General features: G+C 28.8%; 1 protein-coding gene across 4 annotated transcripts; it reads right to left on the minus strand.

Annotated features, from left to right (window-relative positions):
- Positions 1–14,203: 14,203 nt before the first annotated feature.
- Positions 14,204–18,144, minus strand: LOC108343760 (probable mediator of RNA polymerase II transcription subunit 26b). 4 transcript variants are annotated; one of them, XM_017582129.2, is made up of 10 exons: positions 17,943–18,144; positions 16,883–17,433; positions 16,641–16,709; positions 16,451–16,533; positions 15,883–15,941; positions 15,646–15,779; positions 15,510–15,537; positions 15,144–15,415; positions 14,974–15,064; positions 14,204–14,823 (listed from the first exon to the last, which is right to left on the minus strand). In XM_017582129.2, the coding sequence occupies exons 2-10, from the start codon at positions 17,339–17,341 to the stop codon at positions 14,702–14,704; spliced, it is 1,317 nt and encodes a 438-aa protein (XP_017437618.1). In that variant the 5' UTR covers positions 17,342–17,433; positions 17,943–18,144; the 3' UTR covers positions 14,204–14,701. The 4 variants fall into 4 exon arrangements, with proteins under 4 accessions (XP_017437618.1, XP_017437620.1, XP_017437617.1 ...); XM_017582131.2 differs by having other exon boundaries at positions 15,646–15,773; positions 17,878–18,123; XM_017582128.2 differs by having other exon boundaries at positions 17,878–18,122.
- Positions 18,145–20,508: the final 2,364 nt, after the last annotated feature.

Genomic DNA, 20,508 nt, shown 5'->3' on the forward strand with positions numbered 1-20,508 from the left:
GTTCAGATATATGTAAAAGGACTTGATAATTTTCATTTTTATGTTTTAATTATGCTTTTATTATCACATTTTATCATTTGCAATCAATCTAAAATCATGTGTTTTGTCTATAACATCTGTAAGATACCAAAACCTTTTAATATAGTTAGTTACTTCTCTGAGACACAATTGGAGTTGTTCATGTACTATGGTTATCCTCTAGCTCACTTGCTCTGAGGAAGGGTTCCCTCTACAAGCTTGTTAAATTTATCTCTCTTTCACCACTATACGTTGGCTTCATGTAATAACTTAAAAACCCCTTCTCATGGTGGCTTAACAAAATAACAAACTCTTTCTCTTTATTTTGACTCATTTTTCACCCTTCCGGCGCACACAGCCAAAAAGCAGAGTGCTCACACAAGGCACAAAGAAAAAATAGAGAGATAACAACAACAATAAAATACAAGAGTTAGACACAATCAAATCAATGAACGCGTTCAATAGAGTAAAGTACAGGAGACAAACGCGTAGAGTGAAAATGAACGAAGAGAAAATGAATGACCTCGCCAGATTTCTGAGTTGCGTGAACCGCAAATGCGAGGAACTCCGAGACCGAATCTATAGTTGAATTCCGAACGCACCTCGACGAACAATAAGGCGCCTCCACGCTGCCTCGAAGCCTCGCTTAGTCCACAGATGCCTCGACGCCTCGACACTTCGCTCAACCCTAACAATGGTCGCTCAACCCTAACAATGGAAGACCAGCACGATGCGGAGAAGGGTTTTGAGGGAAAATAATTGTGATACAGGGAAATGAAGGCGTGGGGAGGGAGAGAATTAGGATTTGGGAGAAATTAGAGAATTGGGGAAAATGAGTGAAGGTAGAAGAAATGTAAGGCGCGGGGACAGGGGTAGGTATTATTTACAAAGATACATTAAAATAAAATAAAACTTTAGAAACGTCTTCTACTGTAAGCCAGAAAATTAAAAAAAAAAACGTAACTGCGGTTTTAATCCTAAACCGTCCTAAATCGTTCAGGGGTTTCTAAACCCCCATAAACTAACCCCTCCTAAAATCTACTATTTTTGTAGTGATAGGCGCATTCTGCTTTCTCTGTCACCGGTGACGACACTTTATTCCGGCAAACCCCCCTTTTGAATGTTAGTTTTCGTTTTTGTTTTGAAGAACTTATTTGTTGAACTTGTTTTTTATTTTTTTGTTGAACTTGTTTTTTGTTTTTTTGTTGAACTTGTTTGTTGTTGTTTGGTTGAACTTGTTTGTTATTGTTTGATTGAACTTGTTTGTTGTTGGTTATTGTTGTTTGTTGTTGATACTACATTCATAGTTCTTGCTTTATAAAATACCAAAAACTGAAATTTGTTGTTTTTATGCTTTTTAGGTCTCGTAGAGTTGTAAAAAAGGATCATAATCAATTAAAAAAATGATTTACGTCGTATATTAACAAGATTTGACGTTAAGTTAACATCATATATTGACAAAATTCGACGTCAATTTAACATCTCCTTATATGACGTCGTTCGCAAATTCGCCGTTAGAAGCCCAAAATATTCGACGTTGTACGCGATTTTTGTACTAGTGCGATAAGTTCATCCATTATTTAAGGAAAGCTTGTGCAAAATACATAATACAATAATATTTAACACATTTACTTGTTATAAGAATAACATATTATTAAGGATTTAGCACAAATATAAGAATAACATTTAACACATTTACTTGCATATAAATTCTGACTTATCTGGATGTGATGAATATATAAGTTGTTTTGTTTCTTTTATGTATCTATGGTGGATATTTTGTATATATTTAATATATAGAATGAAAAAAAAAGTTATATTTAAAAAAATGCCATATTAGGTTTCAATTATAACCAAAATCGAAGCAGAAAAGAATATTCAACTTCGATTAAGGTTATAACTGAAGCCAAATACAATTTCAGAATTTTTTTTAAAAAAAATTACATTAAAACATAAAAGTGAATTTGGCTGGACATGGGATTTGACCTCGTTATGAGCCTAATCGAGGCCAAAAACTTTTTTTTAATTCTTATTATTTATTTATGATTTAAGAACTTAAGCAAAATACTAATTTTTATGTTTTAGTTTATAACTGAAGCCAAAAATCTACTTTTTTTTTACCTTGCTTTGATATGTTTTAGTTGTGTAACTGAAATTTAATGTCCAAAAATAATCTATTGTATCACTTTTCTATACCAGTATAAAATCTTTGTTGGATAGAATTAGAACGTTGAGTGATTAAGAAGTTTTTTAATGAGTTATTCAAATCATATTTCCAAGTTTCTAGATTGCTTGAGATACAAATAAATTCAAGATAATGGAGCTATTGCTTAAATTTTATAAATTAAGATATAATTTAAAAAGATACTCTTACATTTATAATATACATTTGGAACTAAAATTTCGCTAAATTTCTTGATTTAGAGATTGTAAATGGTTTAGTTAATAAATTAATACTTAGTTATAAATTTGAAATTACTTTTAGTTATTGAAAGCACGTGGATGATTGAACTATTTTTATTCTTCCTGATTTGGTCTGAGAATAAATTGAACTTCTGACTTTCTCTTTGCTAAAATCTAATTTGGTTTATTGGTGCATCAATGCTAGTGTCTAAATAAATGAAATGTAATATCTTATCATATATTTTCTTATATTTACATGTGTCCACCAAATAATTCTAAGGAAATAATTTAGCAAAACATTGTGCAAAAGTGACCTATAAAAACTTCATTCTTTTCCTCACACACAAATCCTAAAACAAAAAAATTATGAATTCATAATAATAGAAAGTGAACAACAACTCAAAATTAAACTCAACTCTTCATGTCATTAAATAAAAACGAGAGAAATGCAATGCACTTACCAAAGGGTTTAATATGGTCAAGCGATAGTAAATCCATATTAAACCCTCAAATCTAACAAAAAGTATTTTGAACCCGTAAACCTTTATAAAAATTGAGACGACAATACTAGTCAAGAGAGATATTATGAGAAAAAAACGTGCGAGTATATTAGTTTTCTACCCTTTTCTTCTACCCGCAAAGCTTGTATATTCTTCTGCACAAAAATAAACAATTCAAGTTGATAATGAAAGTTGAAAATAATCTTACTTTTAACCGGTGTCAAAAAAGAGACAGAATTAGTTTTGAAAATTGTAATATGAAAGACTAAAATGGTCTAATTTATTCATGTGTCAACAAAAGAGGCTGAGTCACTTTCGTAGAAGTTGTATAGATAAATACAAAACATATTTAAAAAGGATTCATAGAATTTTTTTGTAAACAACCTAATTAAATATTTACCAATCAACAGTACTGTAAAAGCACTTTGTTTCGTACGGATTTTAATGTTGCAGCCAATCTTGCATTTTCCTTCGGCAACTCAATCTTCATTGAAAATATTTCACAGCTTTCACTTCATGTTCTGATGACCACTTGCACTGATTACATGCATCATCTTTCTGTTTATGATCAGGTACGGTGGAATAAGGCTGTGTTGTCCACTTTTCATTTTCTCAAAAACAAATTTTCATTTGTAAATTATAATAAACGAATATCCTTCCAAAAATACAAAGGAGATCATTTTACAAACTAAAGCATAATACTTTATATAGAAAGTTATCAAATAATTGTTTGTATAAAGAAGATTCAAATTTTCGAAAAAATTGTCTTGATCCCTCTTCTAAATCTTATATTAGCCGAGGAAAAAAGAACGAGAGTACGAAAAGATAGATTGCATTATATAAAATTATATCCTAAGTTTACTTGATTTGTTGAAAGTTTATGTGTCGATTATTCAACAAAGTACCTATTTTCCACCAACTATACAATAATATAAAAAAAAAATTATGGGCCATCTGTCAAACTTAGAAGGTGAACAGCTCAAAGTTTGTAAAAGATTGTGGATAAAACCATGACCTGAATTTGGTCATAGATGTCTAATTAGGTGGTATTCATCCTTCTTACGTTGTTAGTATAATTTTGTTCACATAAATTATAATGTGAGATGTAATTCTATTTTGGGAAATTTCTTATGGCAGATAAATTACTACAAATAAAATAAGTAATGTATTGTTAAAACTTGTTAGGCATGTTTAATTTGTGGTGATTATTTGATTTAGTTTGTTGGTTATTTGAGTTTTGTGAAGTTTAGGAAGTGGTGGTGGTGGTGGCTCTTATCTTGGTGATGGAGGTGCCAAGTGTCGAATGCATTAGAGTTGTCAGAAAAGAAAGTGACTTTTGTTTGTCTTTTTCACTCAGTGCCAGTTCATACCTTGGGAAGTTCAAACACACGAGAAAGTACTTTTTAATGTGAGTGGGAATCAATCAGATAGATAGGAAGCTCAAAGAGCTCCATTACACTTCACCTAAAATGTGAAATATCTATTATATATACTTTTTTATTTTAATTTATTTTCACGTTTCAAATTGTTGAAATTTATAGGTTCTGATAAGAAACCTAACTAGGAAATTTAGGTTTAACGTAGTGTCACACTTTTAATAAAAAATTGTTTTTATTTAATGTCTTACGAATAATTGTTATTTGTCAAATAAAAAAATGGAACTTTTCATTTTCTGGAGAAATTGGTGAAGCCCGCTGATTTACAAGCGTACATTTAGATGAAAACTTTAGCACTGGTCTGCCACGTTACGTTGCAAATCTGAAGATGGAAATAATATACACTTTGATAAATATTTTTACACTTGATATAAAATTTATATATCACCATTTAACAAAATATGGAGTTAACTTAGAGAAGAATAAGGATGTTAATAGCATGAAGAGAGAGCTAACCTTATTCTCCATTCTTTATTTTTCCTCCAATCTTTCTCGATGTCCTCACCTAAAACAAATTCAAAATTTCTCTACGTTTTTTTACAGTAATTTCGTGGTCTACATGCTAGTATTTTATTAAAAATGTAAACATTAATGAAATGGAGTCAAAGTCCTCTTAACTACACACTTATTTCAAAGTCTACTCAAAATGTTAATACTTTAAATGTCATCAATCATATACACATGACACATATTAATATAATGAAATGTCATCACATGACACATGTCAAAGCTTATTGAAAATATTTCAGTGGAATCAAATACCATCAATTACATATACTTTATTGATATAAAAACTTACTACAAATATTAATGGTAACTCATTAGAGTCAAGTGTTTCTCTTTATACTTATTCTAGTAAACATGCATAAGTTGTTTCCTAATGTGTATAATATTCAATATCAAACCACATAAAATAAAAGTCAAACTTTACATTATCATTTGAGATATAAGAAAGTAATGTATCTATTAGCATCAATCTAATAAAGGAAAACTAATAATGTCAGTAGATGACACTAACACTAATATACAGGAAAAGGATTCCACATTGGTTATTTTAATCCTGCCATTCAAAGAATTTATGACTAGATTAATGAGTAAATACTTGAAAAAATAAATCTTTTCAGGGCTCATGATATTCAATAAAGCTTTGAACTTAAATAAAATAAAGATCATGACTTAGAGTACCCTAATAAAATAATATAAACAATTAAAAGTTTTATATTTTTGTTTTAATTTTATAAGTTCGTTAGGCGAGATAGGTGTTTTGTTGGATGAATATCTCGTTTTTATTTTTAAATTTTTAAGTTATATTTAGGTCTGATGTTCTTAGTTTTCTTTTAGGATTTCTTAAGTTTCTTTAATATTTATGGCTATATATAGGAACACCAAATAAATATCTAGACACCTTGGATGGACACTATATGAAAATTAATTTTTCATTGAGAGAGGATTCTCTTGGATTTTAGATTAGAATTCTAATTCTTATTAAAGATGAATTTATTTGTAGTAAATTTTCCTTGACATATCAATCTATTAGATTGTGGCGTCTCCAACTCTGATTCTTATAAAAGATGACAATCTTTGTGTAAAATCTTCACTGATTTATGAATCTGCTAGATTGTGGCATTTCATCTTTGTCTTATTTTGTGTTCTTCTCTAATATATTTTTATTTGTTCCTCTTGAGGATTCAAATTCAGAAGTAATAGTACTATTTACTAGATAAGATTGTATCATCTGACATCAGAACATATCATCTAGTATCCAGATTGTAATATCAACTGGTATTAGAGCTTGGTTTCTAATTTGATTTCCTCTTTTATCTTATTTTTTTGTCATATGAGGAAAACATAAAAAAAAGGTTTAATGTTTGTATTATGTGTTTTGTTTTGAAATTCAATTTGATCATTATACCTAGAATTTTGTAAAAAGTGAAACCCGTAAGGTTTTATCCAACTCCATTGAGTTTTTAATTTTTTGTGTTCTTCATTTAAATTGTGTACTTTTACATTTATTCGTGAAAACTATCTAATTTTTTTTTAATTGTAGTCTCAATTATTTGTTTATTTTGATTTTGCATGAGTTTTGGTATTTGAAAGGTAATCTGTTTAATTTTTTGTTTGTTTGTGGTTGAACTGCAAAATTGAAAAAGAAAAGAAAGAATAGTGGATCAAAGTAAAAAAAGAAACAAATATATATTGAAAAAAAAAGAAAAAGAAAGGATCCAAAAGAAAAAAATATAAATATAAAAGTTCAACACAAATTTTTGCTACAATTTTTATTTGTGGTTTATTAATCTATTGAATTGCAATCAATCATTTTCTTAGAGTCTTCACATTGTCTCCTTTAAATTTTTATTATATGCCTATTATTTTCTAATTTTATTGTTTTGGATCTTTTAAAATTTCTTGAAGTTTTGTTTAGAGTTTTTCATTTTCTTTGACCTCTTAAATTAAGATTTAGATCTCGCAACATTTTTCACATTCTTTGTTTATCCTTTGCTTAAGCTATTTGAGTTCTTTGCTAGGTGCTTAAGTGAATTTGAATGGAAAAGATAAGAGATTACATTCAAGGAAAAGCCTATAAGTGTGATACACAAGTGAAATTTGAGTGAAACACTTAGAAGAGTGGTGACATCCTAAATCTATTTTTTATTATTAACGTTTTCTTGCAAGACATGATTTCTTCACCGAATAGTGATCCGCCATCACCTAAGGCTACAACAATTATTGTTGCACTTGAGAAGCTGATAAGTGTCCAATTTAAGTGAATTATAAGATAATTTTAGCACTTATTTTGTTTTCATTTTGTTTAGATTATTCTTAATTCACCCTTATTTAGCTTGTTTTGCAACTTGAGCATTGTAAGAGAGTTAAAGTGGAAAAAAAAGAGAAATTCGATTAAAATCATTCAATTCTGGCAAATAATGACTTATTCGGTTGAGTGGTGGGATTAAGCTTGAGCTACAATGAGCAAACTCTCATGAGGAGGAAACCTTCAGCACATACCTTTAGAAAGATGTGAAAAGTAACTTTTACAACTTCAGCCTAAGATGGCAGCTTAAGTCCTAAAAGAGGGAGTTTAGAAATATCTAGAATAAAACCTATGCAGCTCAAGTGCCAAAGTTGGAGCCAAGCACCGCCCATGACAGTTTATAAATATATACCTCATGTCTTCAATGTAGGCATTGAGTGGAGAGATACGAGTAGAAATGGGTTTATGAGTAGAAATGGGTTTGTAAATCTTATGTCTAGATGTTGCTAGAATTGGATTACAATATTCTATGAGTAGTTGAACTCTCATATGTCGAGGTTGGATGTAATCAATTCTAACTCTTTGTACTTCTACTTCTTGGATATTTATCCATGATTTCATTCAATCTATTTGTGAATTAGTTTGTGCTTGTTGTTGGACGAACTTATCACTAATCTTATTTAATTGGCTTGGGATTGAGTGAAAATTGCTTTCAAGTTGTGGCTCAACTAATTATCCTCCTACTTTTAGATGCTAGGAATAGATTGAAGGCTCTAACTAATTATAAATTCTTGATCTTAATACAAATGATTCATTCAAACAATCATTGAGGAATCATACTGAAGTTTGACGAGAACAATGAATGATTTCCGTAAGTACGTAGAAAAGAACAATAGTTGTGTAGTCGAAAATAATGGGTAAATCCACTTATATCCTCTACTTCACTCTATCTATATAATACATACTAATATCAATATTTTTCAAATGCAAAAACCAAAAAATAAACTACCAATAGGATTGTTAAATGGATACGATAAACCTCATTCATCTTCTATGAGTCTTCTTTATATAGTCTTCTTCGAGAGATGACTGTTGGACACATAGTTGACTTCCGGATATACTTCATAGCCTTTTTAGGTAGTTAGTCAAATCATGCCTACGTTGTAGAGTGACAATGCTTTATCAACACTTTCTTTTATAAATAACTTGTACAGTCTTTCAAAGCTAAAAGCTTTGAATTAAAAATTCTAAGAATGTCTTCCTATCTCTAAACGTCTTTTTGTTCTTTGTGCAGAGCTTATGAATAAAGCTTGGTATTGTCATTATCTACACAAACAAGGAAACCAAAGCATACAAACAAAGAAGCATTTTTTCCTACAACATGAAATGTTTTATACGTTGATGATCATAAAGTACATTGCTTGTTCAAAGCAATTTGTCACATGTCAACATCATTCAATAAAAGGATCATTTGAGGCAAAGCGTTTGATGTATTAGATTTAGAAGATATAATTTTTAAACGCTTGTTCATACAACTGTCTAAACTACTTTACATCGTTTAACAGAGCTAACGTTTAGACGCTTTATCATTTGTTCATATGATATAACGTTTGTTTAAACACTGTAATGTTTAAACACTTTATTAGGAGTTTTATAGCGTTTCACGCTTTTTGTGTCAATGCATCAAACATATTTTAGATATCAAATAATCATATATTATTTGATAGTATTTAACATTTTACAAATGATTTGGTCTATTATACGCTTAGTGACTCAACACATTTGGATATTAAATCTTAAGCATCAACATTTAATTTAGTGTTCACTTGGATGTTTTCATTATGTCAGACGTTGTTTGTTATTGGACATAATTTACTTAAAACACTACATTCATTATAAATGTTTATGTCGTTCAATACTTTGGATAGACAGTTATATTTGATAACCACTTATTTTATTCAGTATTATTCTTTAGCACATACAATAGTTAGAAGTTAAATTTTATAAACAATATTTCATTGAATATTGTTTGTTAAACTTCAAAACATGAGTTTGTAGATAGTCTAGTCTCTTTAAATGATCTTGTCTTAACATAGTTTTTAATAATTTTATAGGTATTATGACTTTCGTTTTAATGGAAATAAATTTGTGTGTGCCTAAAGGACATTGAAAGGGGACATTTTTGGTTTCAAAAGACATTAGATATATTGCATGATCAGTTTTTTGGCCTCATATGAAACATCATGTGCATTTCTTTTTGTAAGTGTGGTTGTTGGCGTGAATCAGAGAGGGTTGGAGATGGGTTTGTGAGTGCAGAGGGGTACAAAAAAGTGAGGAAGAAGAGAGAGAGAAAAAGCTGGAATATTGTAGGAAATCCAGAGGACAGAGAAGAAGAAGTGCAGCGTCACCTGGAGTTAACTCCGTTTATGTGAATTTAACGGAAAGACCTAATTGATACAATTTATACTACTTTGGGATGAAATAGAAACATTTTTAAAACCGAGTACTAAATGGAAATTCAGCTCTTAACTTAGGAACGAAATAACCTATTAAGCTGGTAAATAATCTAACATGACCCACCTTTACAAGTTGACAACAGTTTATCATTCCTATCTCAAACTTATTTTGTAACTGTATACCATTTTTCATTTCTCTAACACTTGAATTTGTTTATCACATTAAATTCACCCGAAACTCCAAATAATATTTTTAAATAATCTCATATGTAAAATAATATTTTTAAATAATCTCATATGTAAAATAATTCTTATTAAAATCTCAACATTTAACATCAAATTTTATACTCAACTTAATTATGGATATTTTATACTTAATTATGATGTTTCTTACTAATTTCTTAGATATTTGAATTATGACTTATTTTATGTTTATTTATTTGTTGTGATAATAAAATATATTAAAGAAGACAAACTGAAAAACTAAAAACTAGCAGAAAAGGTTTAATGAAACAAAAGTAACTAAATTTATGCATAAATTTAAATTACTTTTTTATTTGCATAAACTATATTTTTTAACTTAATTTAATTTACAAAAGGATATTCATTAGAAAAATTTTATTTACATAAATTTAACAAGATTAGTAGTAAATAAAAGTTGTTACTTTTTTAGGATATAAATGTGGCTAAAATCTGTAAATCATAGTACATAAAAGGATAAATGTATCCATAGTAATGAAATCTAACTCATGAAGAACAAGTTTGTCCCTAAGCATGTTTGATGAAATTAAAACTGAAAGTATTGTACAATAATTGAGCAAGACCATGAAATCTTCATAGTTTGTCTTCCACATATTTGAATTCTTATACTATAACATGATAAACGATGATTTATTAGTAGTTTTTCTATTTCTTTTTTGGTTATTCATACTTATTGTTCTTAAAATTTCGGTATATATAAGAAATCGAATTACGAGCAGTGAAACCAATTAATGATAAGCAATAAAGAGAAAAATAAAAATAAAAATTGCAAGCACAAAATTAGGTAGCACAACTTACTATATTTCAATTGTAACAGTTTCATGATATTTCAAAAGAAACTGTTACATTTAAATGTAACAGTTTCTTCATTTAGAAAAAAGTTTGCTTTGTTTTCCCAAGATAATTTTAATCAGATTAAATAATATTATTCGTCCCTTGGCTTTATTAGGAAATATTAAATTGTTTTTTTTATACGTTATAATTTAGTTTCTATTTTAGAAATTTATTTTCAACTAATATTATTAAAAAAGTGTAATGTAACAGTTTTTATTTTTATTTTTATTTTTATTTTTATTTTTATTTTTATTTAAATTTTATAATATCTTTTAAATTATTTTTATTTTTTAATTTCTTAAAAAAATAAAAATTTATGTATCAAACTGACATTATTATGTCATGTAAAGTGATACTGATAGTGTGATTTGATAATAACAATACACACCAAGTATTTTTATGCCCGAATTTAGTTTTCAAAATATTGTTTTGAATTAATTGGATCCTAATTTTTTTTTTAATTAAACTATTTTGCATATTTTAAAATTGAAATAAAATTTAATTTTTATATAAATATTATACAAATTAAAGAAATGAAATTTAATTTTATATAAATATTTTATTAAATTTAATATTTTTATTAATTACTTTTAATAAGATTAATTTTATTTGTATTTATATTTTATATTAAATTTTATTTAAAATTATTAATAGAAAGTATTTTTAATAGAAAAAATTCAAAATTTATTTCAACTAATACAATAAACTTGTATAACTTGCTTATACGTTACATTTCCTAAAATAAATTAAATTTATCAACTTTTTCAATTTTTTAAAATATTTGTATATTTTTAAAATGTGTAAAATTTAATAATTTCTATATAAATGTTTGAGTTGGTTTAAAAATGATAATTTTACAAATTCAATTATAAAATTTTAAAATAATTTTAAACAATTTTATAACAATTTGAAAAAAAATTAATATTTGAAAAATAAAATAAATTTCAGTGTAAAATATAAATATAATAAACTTAATCTTATTAAAAATATTTAATAAAAATATTAATTTTAATAAAATATTTGTAAAAAATTTATACAAAATTAAATTTCATTTTAATTTGAAAACTGATAAAATTACTTTATTTAAAAAAAATAAACTCAAACAAAACAAAATAAAAATATAAAAATCGAATCGAGATTAAAACAATAACACTTAACGTAATAATACCATATAAACTCATCTCACCTTATCATTAAAATGTGACATGACATCAATTAAATATATATGACAAAAAAATTATTTAATTTTTTTTAAACAAATAATAAATTTACATGTGACACTTTTTTAATATTAGTACAGTATTAACGGAAATAGTTTAATTACATCAAATTTATCATTATTGAAGCTAAAAAAAATATACTAATTTGATATTTTTCTACAATAGGACAAATAACACGATTTAACATTTTAATTAACCACTCCATTAGTTAACTCGTAAGATTTAAAAATTAAAATAAAATCATAAACTTATACATGAGATTTCTCTAATGTTAGTACAGTACTAACCGGAATGAGTTAATTACATCAAATTTATCAAAATAGAAACTAAATTAAAAAATGGTTAATTTAATATTTTTTTACAAAAAATAGTACAAATAACATGATTTAACATTTTAATTAAGCACGTCATTATTTAACTCGTAAGATATTGTTTTTGTATTTATAAAAAAAAAATTAGACTTCCTTTTAATGCATTCATGATATAACATCTCAATTTTTTTAGCTTTAATTTCCGAATTATTTGTGTGGTTTTGTTTAGGTATTCACTCTTTTATAGCACTGTTGTGGTTCTCAATTTTCAGGACCCTACATTTTTGAAATATCTATTGCTAATTTCCTTTAATAGATAAATAGCTAATGATTAAATATAATCTAAAATAAATATTATATTTGAATACAGGACCCTACAGTGTTATAGCCGAGTGCTGGGAATCCTAATCCATGTTTGGTCGGGCATGATAAATAATTCAAACGTGCCTCTTTCTAAACCATAATAATTCAAATGTAGTTTTATATTTCTGAACTTGTGTAAAATAAATTTATTTTAACATCTAAACTAAATTTAATTAGTTTGGAACTTCGCTATGAAATGTTTTACGGTTTTGTTAACGCGCGTTTCTCTTACAAATTAACGTATGTTTGAAAAATACTTTAAAAATTCAAAAGAGAAAGTATTTAATAACTCAAATTTTATTTTAACGTAATTTTTTTGTTTAATTACATACTTTAACGTAAATTATTTTGATTGTAGGAAAACTTTGATAAATACGATGCGAAACTTCGTTTTTCTTTCTGTCTTCTCTCTTCACGGTCAAACCGAAAGAAAATGAAAATCGACAGACGCATTAATATTTCCGCAATTTTCACATTGATTTAAATTTGTCTTAAATAAAATATTTAAAAAAAGTCTATTCTTTGAAATTGATGTGATCGTTTAAGTAAGAACTCATAAATTAAAGAACATTAATAAGCAATACAGATAAAAACAAAAATAAAAAGTTTACAAAAGTCATACGGAAGAAAAATATTAAATACAAAATAAAGTTCACAAATTCATTTGAAACCAAAAAATTATTTAAGAAAAGTAAAAAAGAAACACTCATCATGACGAGGAGTGTTTAGGCTATTCAATATATAAGTCATCATCAGTATTTCGCAAATTACAGTTTCAAGTATTTATTAAGTATAACGTATGTAATAAAGGAATGTTATTAGTTTTATTAAATAGAGAATAAAATTTTGCATAGAAGCATTTATTTAACGTGTGTAGTTATTTAATAGATAATAATATTATTGATGTAAGAGTTTAAAATTGTTTAAGTAATAGCACAGTCTAAAAGGCTTGTGTAAAATGGAATAATGTTAAAATATTAGAAAGAAAGGAAAACGGTGAATTGGGAAACATTTTGAAGCATGCAGTGGATGAGGCGGCGTGACAGAAAACTTAGCGTAAAGAAATGCAGAGAATATTCGGCGAAACAAAAACGAAGGAAGATGGGTGAGAAAGAGAAAAGGGAAGGGTCAAAATTGACAGCTAGAAATTCTAATGTGTTGTTGTGTGTGTTGGCATTAATTAACAGAGGCATGGAGTTTCAGTTTAATTTGTGATACACGCAAATCGCAGAAATATGAATAGGAACAGTAACATAAAGATGATTCATTGGTTACTACTAAAAACAAAAGAACCAAGCAAAGAAAGTCAAGCCGACAAGCTAAAAAAATCCTCCAACTTTTGCACGTTCTCTCTCTCTCTCTCTTTCTCAGGGTCATGGTCATAATCATATTCATACCATCCATTTTATTTATTATTTTTTTTTTCATTTTTTAAATGGTTTAGACCAAACCAAATTCTCCATTCTCCTATGGCCAATGACATTCATCAAGGGTCACTCTTCTCTTCCCTCCTTAATTCTATTCTATTCCATTCTGTTCTACTATCAAACCAAACCCACAGAAGAAGAAAACAACAGAAAAAGTTGTCATTTTGACTGGGACCAACTTTTTAGTAATTATGCTAATAAAGATTGAAAAAGTAAAAGGCATGGAAAAAATGATTCAATTGTTATTTGATATTTAAAATTCTTGTACACCTGCTACCATAATCACATCAAGGAGTTTAAAGACCAGCACTTTGAAATGGTGTATGTGTATGTACTCTAACTTAGATATGACAACCTAGTAAGTTATATGTGACAAGAAAACTGTCCAGAAACAATCGAGAGTTTTCTATAGACAATCATTATGGAAGCAAGTCAAAAGTAGAGGTGCCAAAGTTAGGGTCCTCTCTTCTAAGCTACGATTAACAAAAACTCTTATGTACCACCTTAACTCCTAAACTCCTAAGCTCCTCCTATAGCGCGGGAAATAAACACTTTTAAGGTTTACTTCCTCCTCAACCTGAAAACTATGCAAAGACCAATTTCTCAATGGATGCTGTCATTTTCTACAGTCAAGGGGACCAATCTTCAATCCGCAGAACAAACAGCTTGGTGGTCATGCTCTGCTAAATCTCCTGGTCCACCGTATACAATAATAGCTCTCTACCTTCGAGTATTAGCCCGGTTCCTATTGTGAAAACCAGGCTTCGCATTTGGATTTCGGTAGTTAACATGCTTCGGGAGATCATTTATTTCCATAACTTGGATTGTTCTCTGTCTCTTGGCTGCATGTAAGAGTTAAATGTCAGTTAGTTTCATCAATTAATTAGCAACTGAGGAAAATCTGCACAGAAATCCAAAACACTTATGGCAAGGAAATTGACATCTGTGAATAGAAACTACTGGACATAGATTTTGGAAAAGGAATGACATACCTTTTTCAGCTTGTTGATAACTCTCCTGAAGTCTCCTCTTGGTGGCTTCTAGCTTTGCTTGGACAGCCGCATCATCTGAATGCATGGGTTTCTGATATAGGAAAACAAAAATCAAGGTCAGAGAGAGAACAGAAACATACAAGTTTGATTCACAGAGATATTTCTCTTACATCTAGATGACCAATGGGATGCCTCCTTGGGATTGAATTGTTCTCTATTTTTTGCTGCATCTTTGGCTCCACATTACTTTTTCTCTGCATATTATTAGATGGGAGGGGTCTGCCAGGGCCAGAATCAGAGCTTACTGGCTTATTTGGCCTCACTGGCACATCAGCCACATTTCTCTTTGCTTGTTGACTCTTATCCTCCCTATTAGGGATGGCTGCTGGCTTTCTGCCATTATTGACACGGTTCTTGTGGGATGGACCACTTGGTCGAGGATCTGAAACAATATTTGCCAATCATAATCATTAATATAAGATCTGGGGGAGTAAAATACAGAAAACAAAAGAAAAGTGATAATAAATTCAACTTACTTCCATCATCATCCATGCCATCAAAAAACTTTACAGCATTGAGGAATGTGACAATCAACAGAGAAAAGTACAAGTCAGTCTCTGTATACAAAAAAAGTCACAACAAAAGAAAGAGGGGTAAAGCACAAGCAAATACCTGAGAAAGTTCCATGGAACCAGTTGGAGCAACAAAGAAGGCCCCTTCATCCATAGGAGGCGATGGAAGTCCTTCTTCTTCTTCATCATCAACAACAGATGGATTAACTGAATCGGGTGTGCCTTCATCTGAAGCTATAAAACATTTAATGAAGCCATTATCAAACATGAAATAATTTATAAGTATACAAAAAAGTTGCAGGGTGATTCTGATTGTAAGCCAGACAAATATTTGTACCTGCAATAGCTGTGGTAGCAGTGGCCTTCACCCATTCATCAACCATTTGTTTCCAGCCACTACATATGCAGGTGGAAAAGTTTAGAATGGAAGTTGTTCAGCACACAAGTGAACAAATTAAACAGCTTGCCAATCTAAACCAGTACATTGATATGAATCAACACAACTTGGCTAACTTAGGATGATGAGACGTGCTAGCACAAATATGATTTGCATGGAACTTTAATCGACTATTCATCTATCTAAAGATCTTTATCAAAGCTAAAAAAGCATTCCCTGTGAGATGAACTAAGAAACAAAATAAGAACTACATCTAACAACGGATGACTCTAATAAAGGAATATCAGTTAGAGCACAGCAAAAATGGATTGTATTGACCTTCACTCTCTCACACACACACAACAAGAATAACAAACCACTAATTGGAATCGAAGAAACCACCTAGAAGCCATTACACATTGATCCATGTAATAGAAGATCAAAAGACTAAACTAGTATATAAAATAAACCAATTAATCAAATGATACAAAGAGGACAAACAAACATCAGCAAAAAAACTAATACGTACTCGATAAGAGTTTTTGCAAGTTGACGAATTTCCTTTGATCCTCGTTTTCGGAGAGGATTGACAGCCTTTCCAATCTCAGTTGCCTGGCAAAGTTAATCAATAAGAGTTAGAGGAGTGGACTAGGGAGGAACAAAACAAATTGTCTAAATTTTCAATTGAATGAGAAACAAGGAGAGAATCAAATTCGAACCTTAAGACAATCCACTGTTAGCTCTATCAGCTGAAGCCTCCTCAACGATTCAAATAAGACAGACTCAGACTGTAACAACAAGAAACAAAGAAGATTCAGCAAAACTCAAACCTTCAAAGAAAAACCAAAATGTCATCGGACAAAACCCACATTTGTTAGAAACAACAAAGCACCAAGACAAAAATAAAATCACAAAGAAGAAAAGAAAGTGAAGTGTGAGAGGGGGTGAGAGTAAGACAAACCTCTTCTTCACGGTTAAGCAGAACATCTTTGATCCTCAAAATCTCCCCCATATACTGCGTCTCTTCATCCATCTCATCAGTTAATGCCTCAGCCTCACCAAAACTGTAGTTGCTAACACCATTCACATCAATCTCTGCATCCTCATCTCCACCTTCATTGACCTTGCTCTCTTTGCTTGCTCCTGCGAACTCACCCGCATTTCTTTCTACCCCATTCTTGCAGCCTTCTTCATCACTCTCTTTACCAACTCCCCTCGCAGCCAACTCCACACGGTCACAACCCGCACAGCGAGTCAACCTGGAACAGAACAGCCTCTCTGCAATCGCATCCCTCTTCACTCTAAACTCCTTCGGACAATCCGTAGCCGCCACGATTATGGCGTTTTCAATTATCTCAAAAATATCCGAATTCGAAGACACAAAGTACTCCCTCCACTCATCCACTGACCAAGACTTCATCCTCACAGATCCAAAACTTGAACACGAAATCGACAGCTCAAATTCCGCTTCTCATCAATGTGATCGTCACTCGAATACTGCCGCCTCGATCCCTGCGCACACCAATCACGAACAAGGGTCAAAAGGGTAATAAAAGATAATCGGCAATGAATGATTAAAGATTGTAAATTGAAAATTGAAAATTCATTTCACTAAGTCTTATTTCTTAATTTTGGGGCGTGACCCAGTTTGGAAAAATTGGATTGGATTAATGTTTGGCAGAAGGGGGAGTGGATAGGCATGGTCTAACACAAACCAACACAAACACGCATGCGGGCGTAAATGACAAGAAACAACGTTGTGTGTTGCCGTCGTTTGTGTTGGTGTTTAAGATTCCGGCACTTGAAAAGTCTCGGGTGAAATAAGAGAAAGAGAAAGACCCCTTCTTTCTCTCAAAATAAGAACAGCAAAGGAAAAATTGAACCCACCCAGAAATCAATGAAAAGAAAGAGTGAAACGTAACAAAACAAAAGAATCCGAAAAATATTTGTGTCTACCTACGACAGCAGTAGTGTTGTTGTTGCACCGAGGAAATAGAGATAGAGAGAGAAAATAAAAATACCGCGTGCTTAGGAAAGTGGTTGTGGAGAGGAAAAACCAGTTGTGTTGAGAGAGAAAGAAAGGATATAAAGGGTGTGCTGTGTATCGTTGTGGTCTTTTTGGGTGGGTTTTGACTTTGATCAGAAAGACACGATGGTTGAGTTATGGAGAGAAAGCTCTCGCTCTGCTCGCTCTATATTTCTCGATATAATTTTTTCATTTTCTGTTCTCATTTCCTTATTTATTTATTTATGTAAACAGATAAAAGATTCAAATAAAAAATATATTTATACTATTATTACGTAAAGATTATTTTCTTGGATTTCATTATTTATATAAACACAAGAAAATCAAGATCACGATAAAAAAATCTATATTATTATCATATGTACGAAATTTACTTACAATTTTATTCTTTAATAAATAGTTAGTTTTAAATTAAATGATTACATTATTAATTTTACTATTTAAGTTATCGTTTTTAAAATTTAACTGTTTCTTTAACCATTTTTTTACTTTAAATAATTTTAAAATTCTATTTGTAGTAAAAACATTTACTTACAAAATAAACATAAATTATATATATTTATTTTTATAGTTATAATTTTATTCTTATTATTATTTATAATTATAATCTTAATATTTTTCATTATAATGAAAAATATAAATAGATAATTTGATTATTTTTTATTTTCATAAAAAAAATTAAATGGAGATGAAAAGCTAAAAAAGAAGTGGAACATGAAGAAATTAAAAGTGGTAAGTAGGTAGTGAATGTAGCACGATATAGATAGGACCAAGGAAGCGGTTCTCAGCGAGCGAGTTTCGTGGGGCCCACCACTCAGATATCAGACTAATCCTTTTGTCTTTCACTTTCACTGCTCTTGCTCTATCTACGTTAAAAAAATCTTTTCCCTAAGAATAAAAATTTATTATTAATAACCATTTTCACAACAAAATTAAATTAATAATTCCCGAATAAATATTTTTAAAATATTTTCTTTTCTCCTCTCTTTATTAATTCTCTTATCAATTATCCTCGCATTCAATATTTATTTAAATACTTTCCTTAATTAAGACATATCATTAAACCAAATCCCTTCTGTATTTAATTTTTTTTTAAATCTGTGTGTTTAATCCATTTTTCACTTTCAACTTCTTTTAAATTTCCTGTTTTACTACAAAATATTAATACAAGTTATATTGTTCTGTCTCACAGTAATGATAGCTTCTGGTTAATGATACGCAATTAATTTGTTAATATCCTGAAATTAAATAATTCAATGATTATTTTCCGAATTTTATCTTTCCAAAGATATTATTTATTGAAAGTAAATTATCTTATTAAAAACTTATAAGCTTTTCTCTTCTCCAACTAAAACTCATAAATTGCATTTCAGTTCTGTTATGATTTATTCTCAACTACTTTAATATTGCATTCAGTGTATTGCAAAAGTCAAATATTATCAATAATGATCTTTAATCTTTATTTATAATATAATTATCACGATACTATATTGTTATTTTGATATACATATTTTTTAACATTTCATTTTTAGTTTTGATTGAGTAGATCTTCTTCCTCTTATTTAATTTTATTTTGCCAAAAATTATAGGCATTTCATATATCTCTTTCTAGAATTTTCTTATTTTTACATATTTTATAACAGCAACTAACTAAATTTTTCGTTTTTCATTTTTTCTTATTCTATTGTCACTTTTTCTTTTAACTTCCGCGTCAGTTTATTGTTAAACATATTTATGATTACATAACAATTTTATTAAAAAAAACATAAAATCATACCAAACTAATATTAAAATTATACGAAAAAGAATTATTATGAAAAAAATACATCATTTTCTTCATTAAAATATTCTACATATAAAGAAAAGGATAAATTCATGAGAATATTACAATATCTATCATTAATCAATCCTTTACATTTTAAAAAAAAAATCTTTAATGTCTAGAAATTTTTACAAGATTTAATACTATATTTTTTTTATCTACTTTTACTAAATTTCTTTATAATTTGAATCAATTCATTATTATTTTTTTATATTAAAAATTTTCACATTTCAATTTCTCTATGAAACGAATATTTTTAAATGTCACACAGGATTACAAATTGTCACTTAACCATCATTAATCCTTAAATTCTAAATTATATTAAAATTTATGTTGTAAATAGTAAATAAAATTAATATTTTTACATAATTTAATTTTTTCTTTATTATCGATTTGTTTTATGCATATATCCTTGAATTTACTTAAAAAGGACAAAGATTTATATGGGCAGACAGAGAACCATTGTCTGTCTTATAATGGTTAATATAGTGTTATTTCTTTTTATAAAAGGCTAAACATTTATTTAAATTTCCCTATTAGTTCATTATTAAATAAATTATGTGAAACGTTTACTGTTTTAAAACTCTATCTTTTATTCATTAAATTCTCATTTTAAAAAACAAATGACTTTAATTTCAAATGTCAATCACACTGTATTTATAAATATTAATTACTCTATCTCTCTCCTATTTAATTACTTAATTTAGTATTAAATACAAATTAAGTAAGAGAAAAAAAA

Source organism: Vigna angularis, chromosome 2 (genome assembly GCF_016808095.1).
Source record: "Vigna angularis cultivar LongXiaoDou No.4 chromosome 2, ASM1680809v1, whole genome shotgun sequence".
NCBI lineage: Eukaryota > Viridiplantae > Streptophyta > Magnoliopsida > Fabales > Fabaceae > Vigna > Vigna angularis.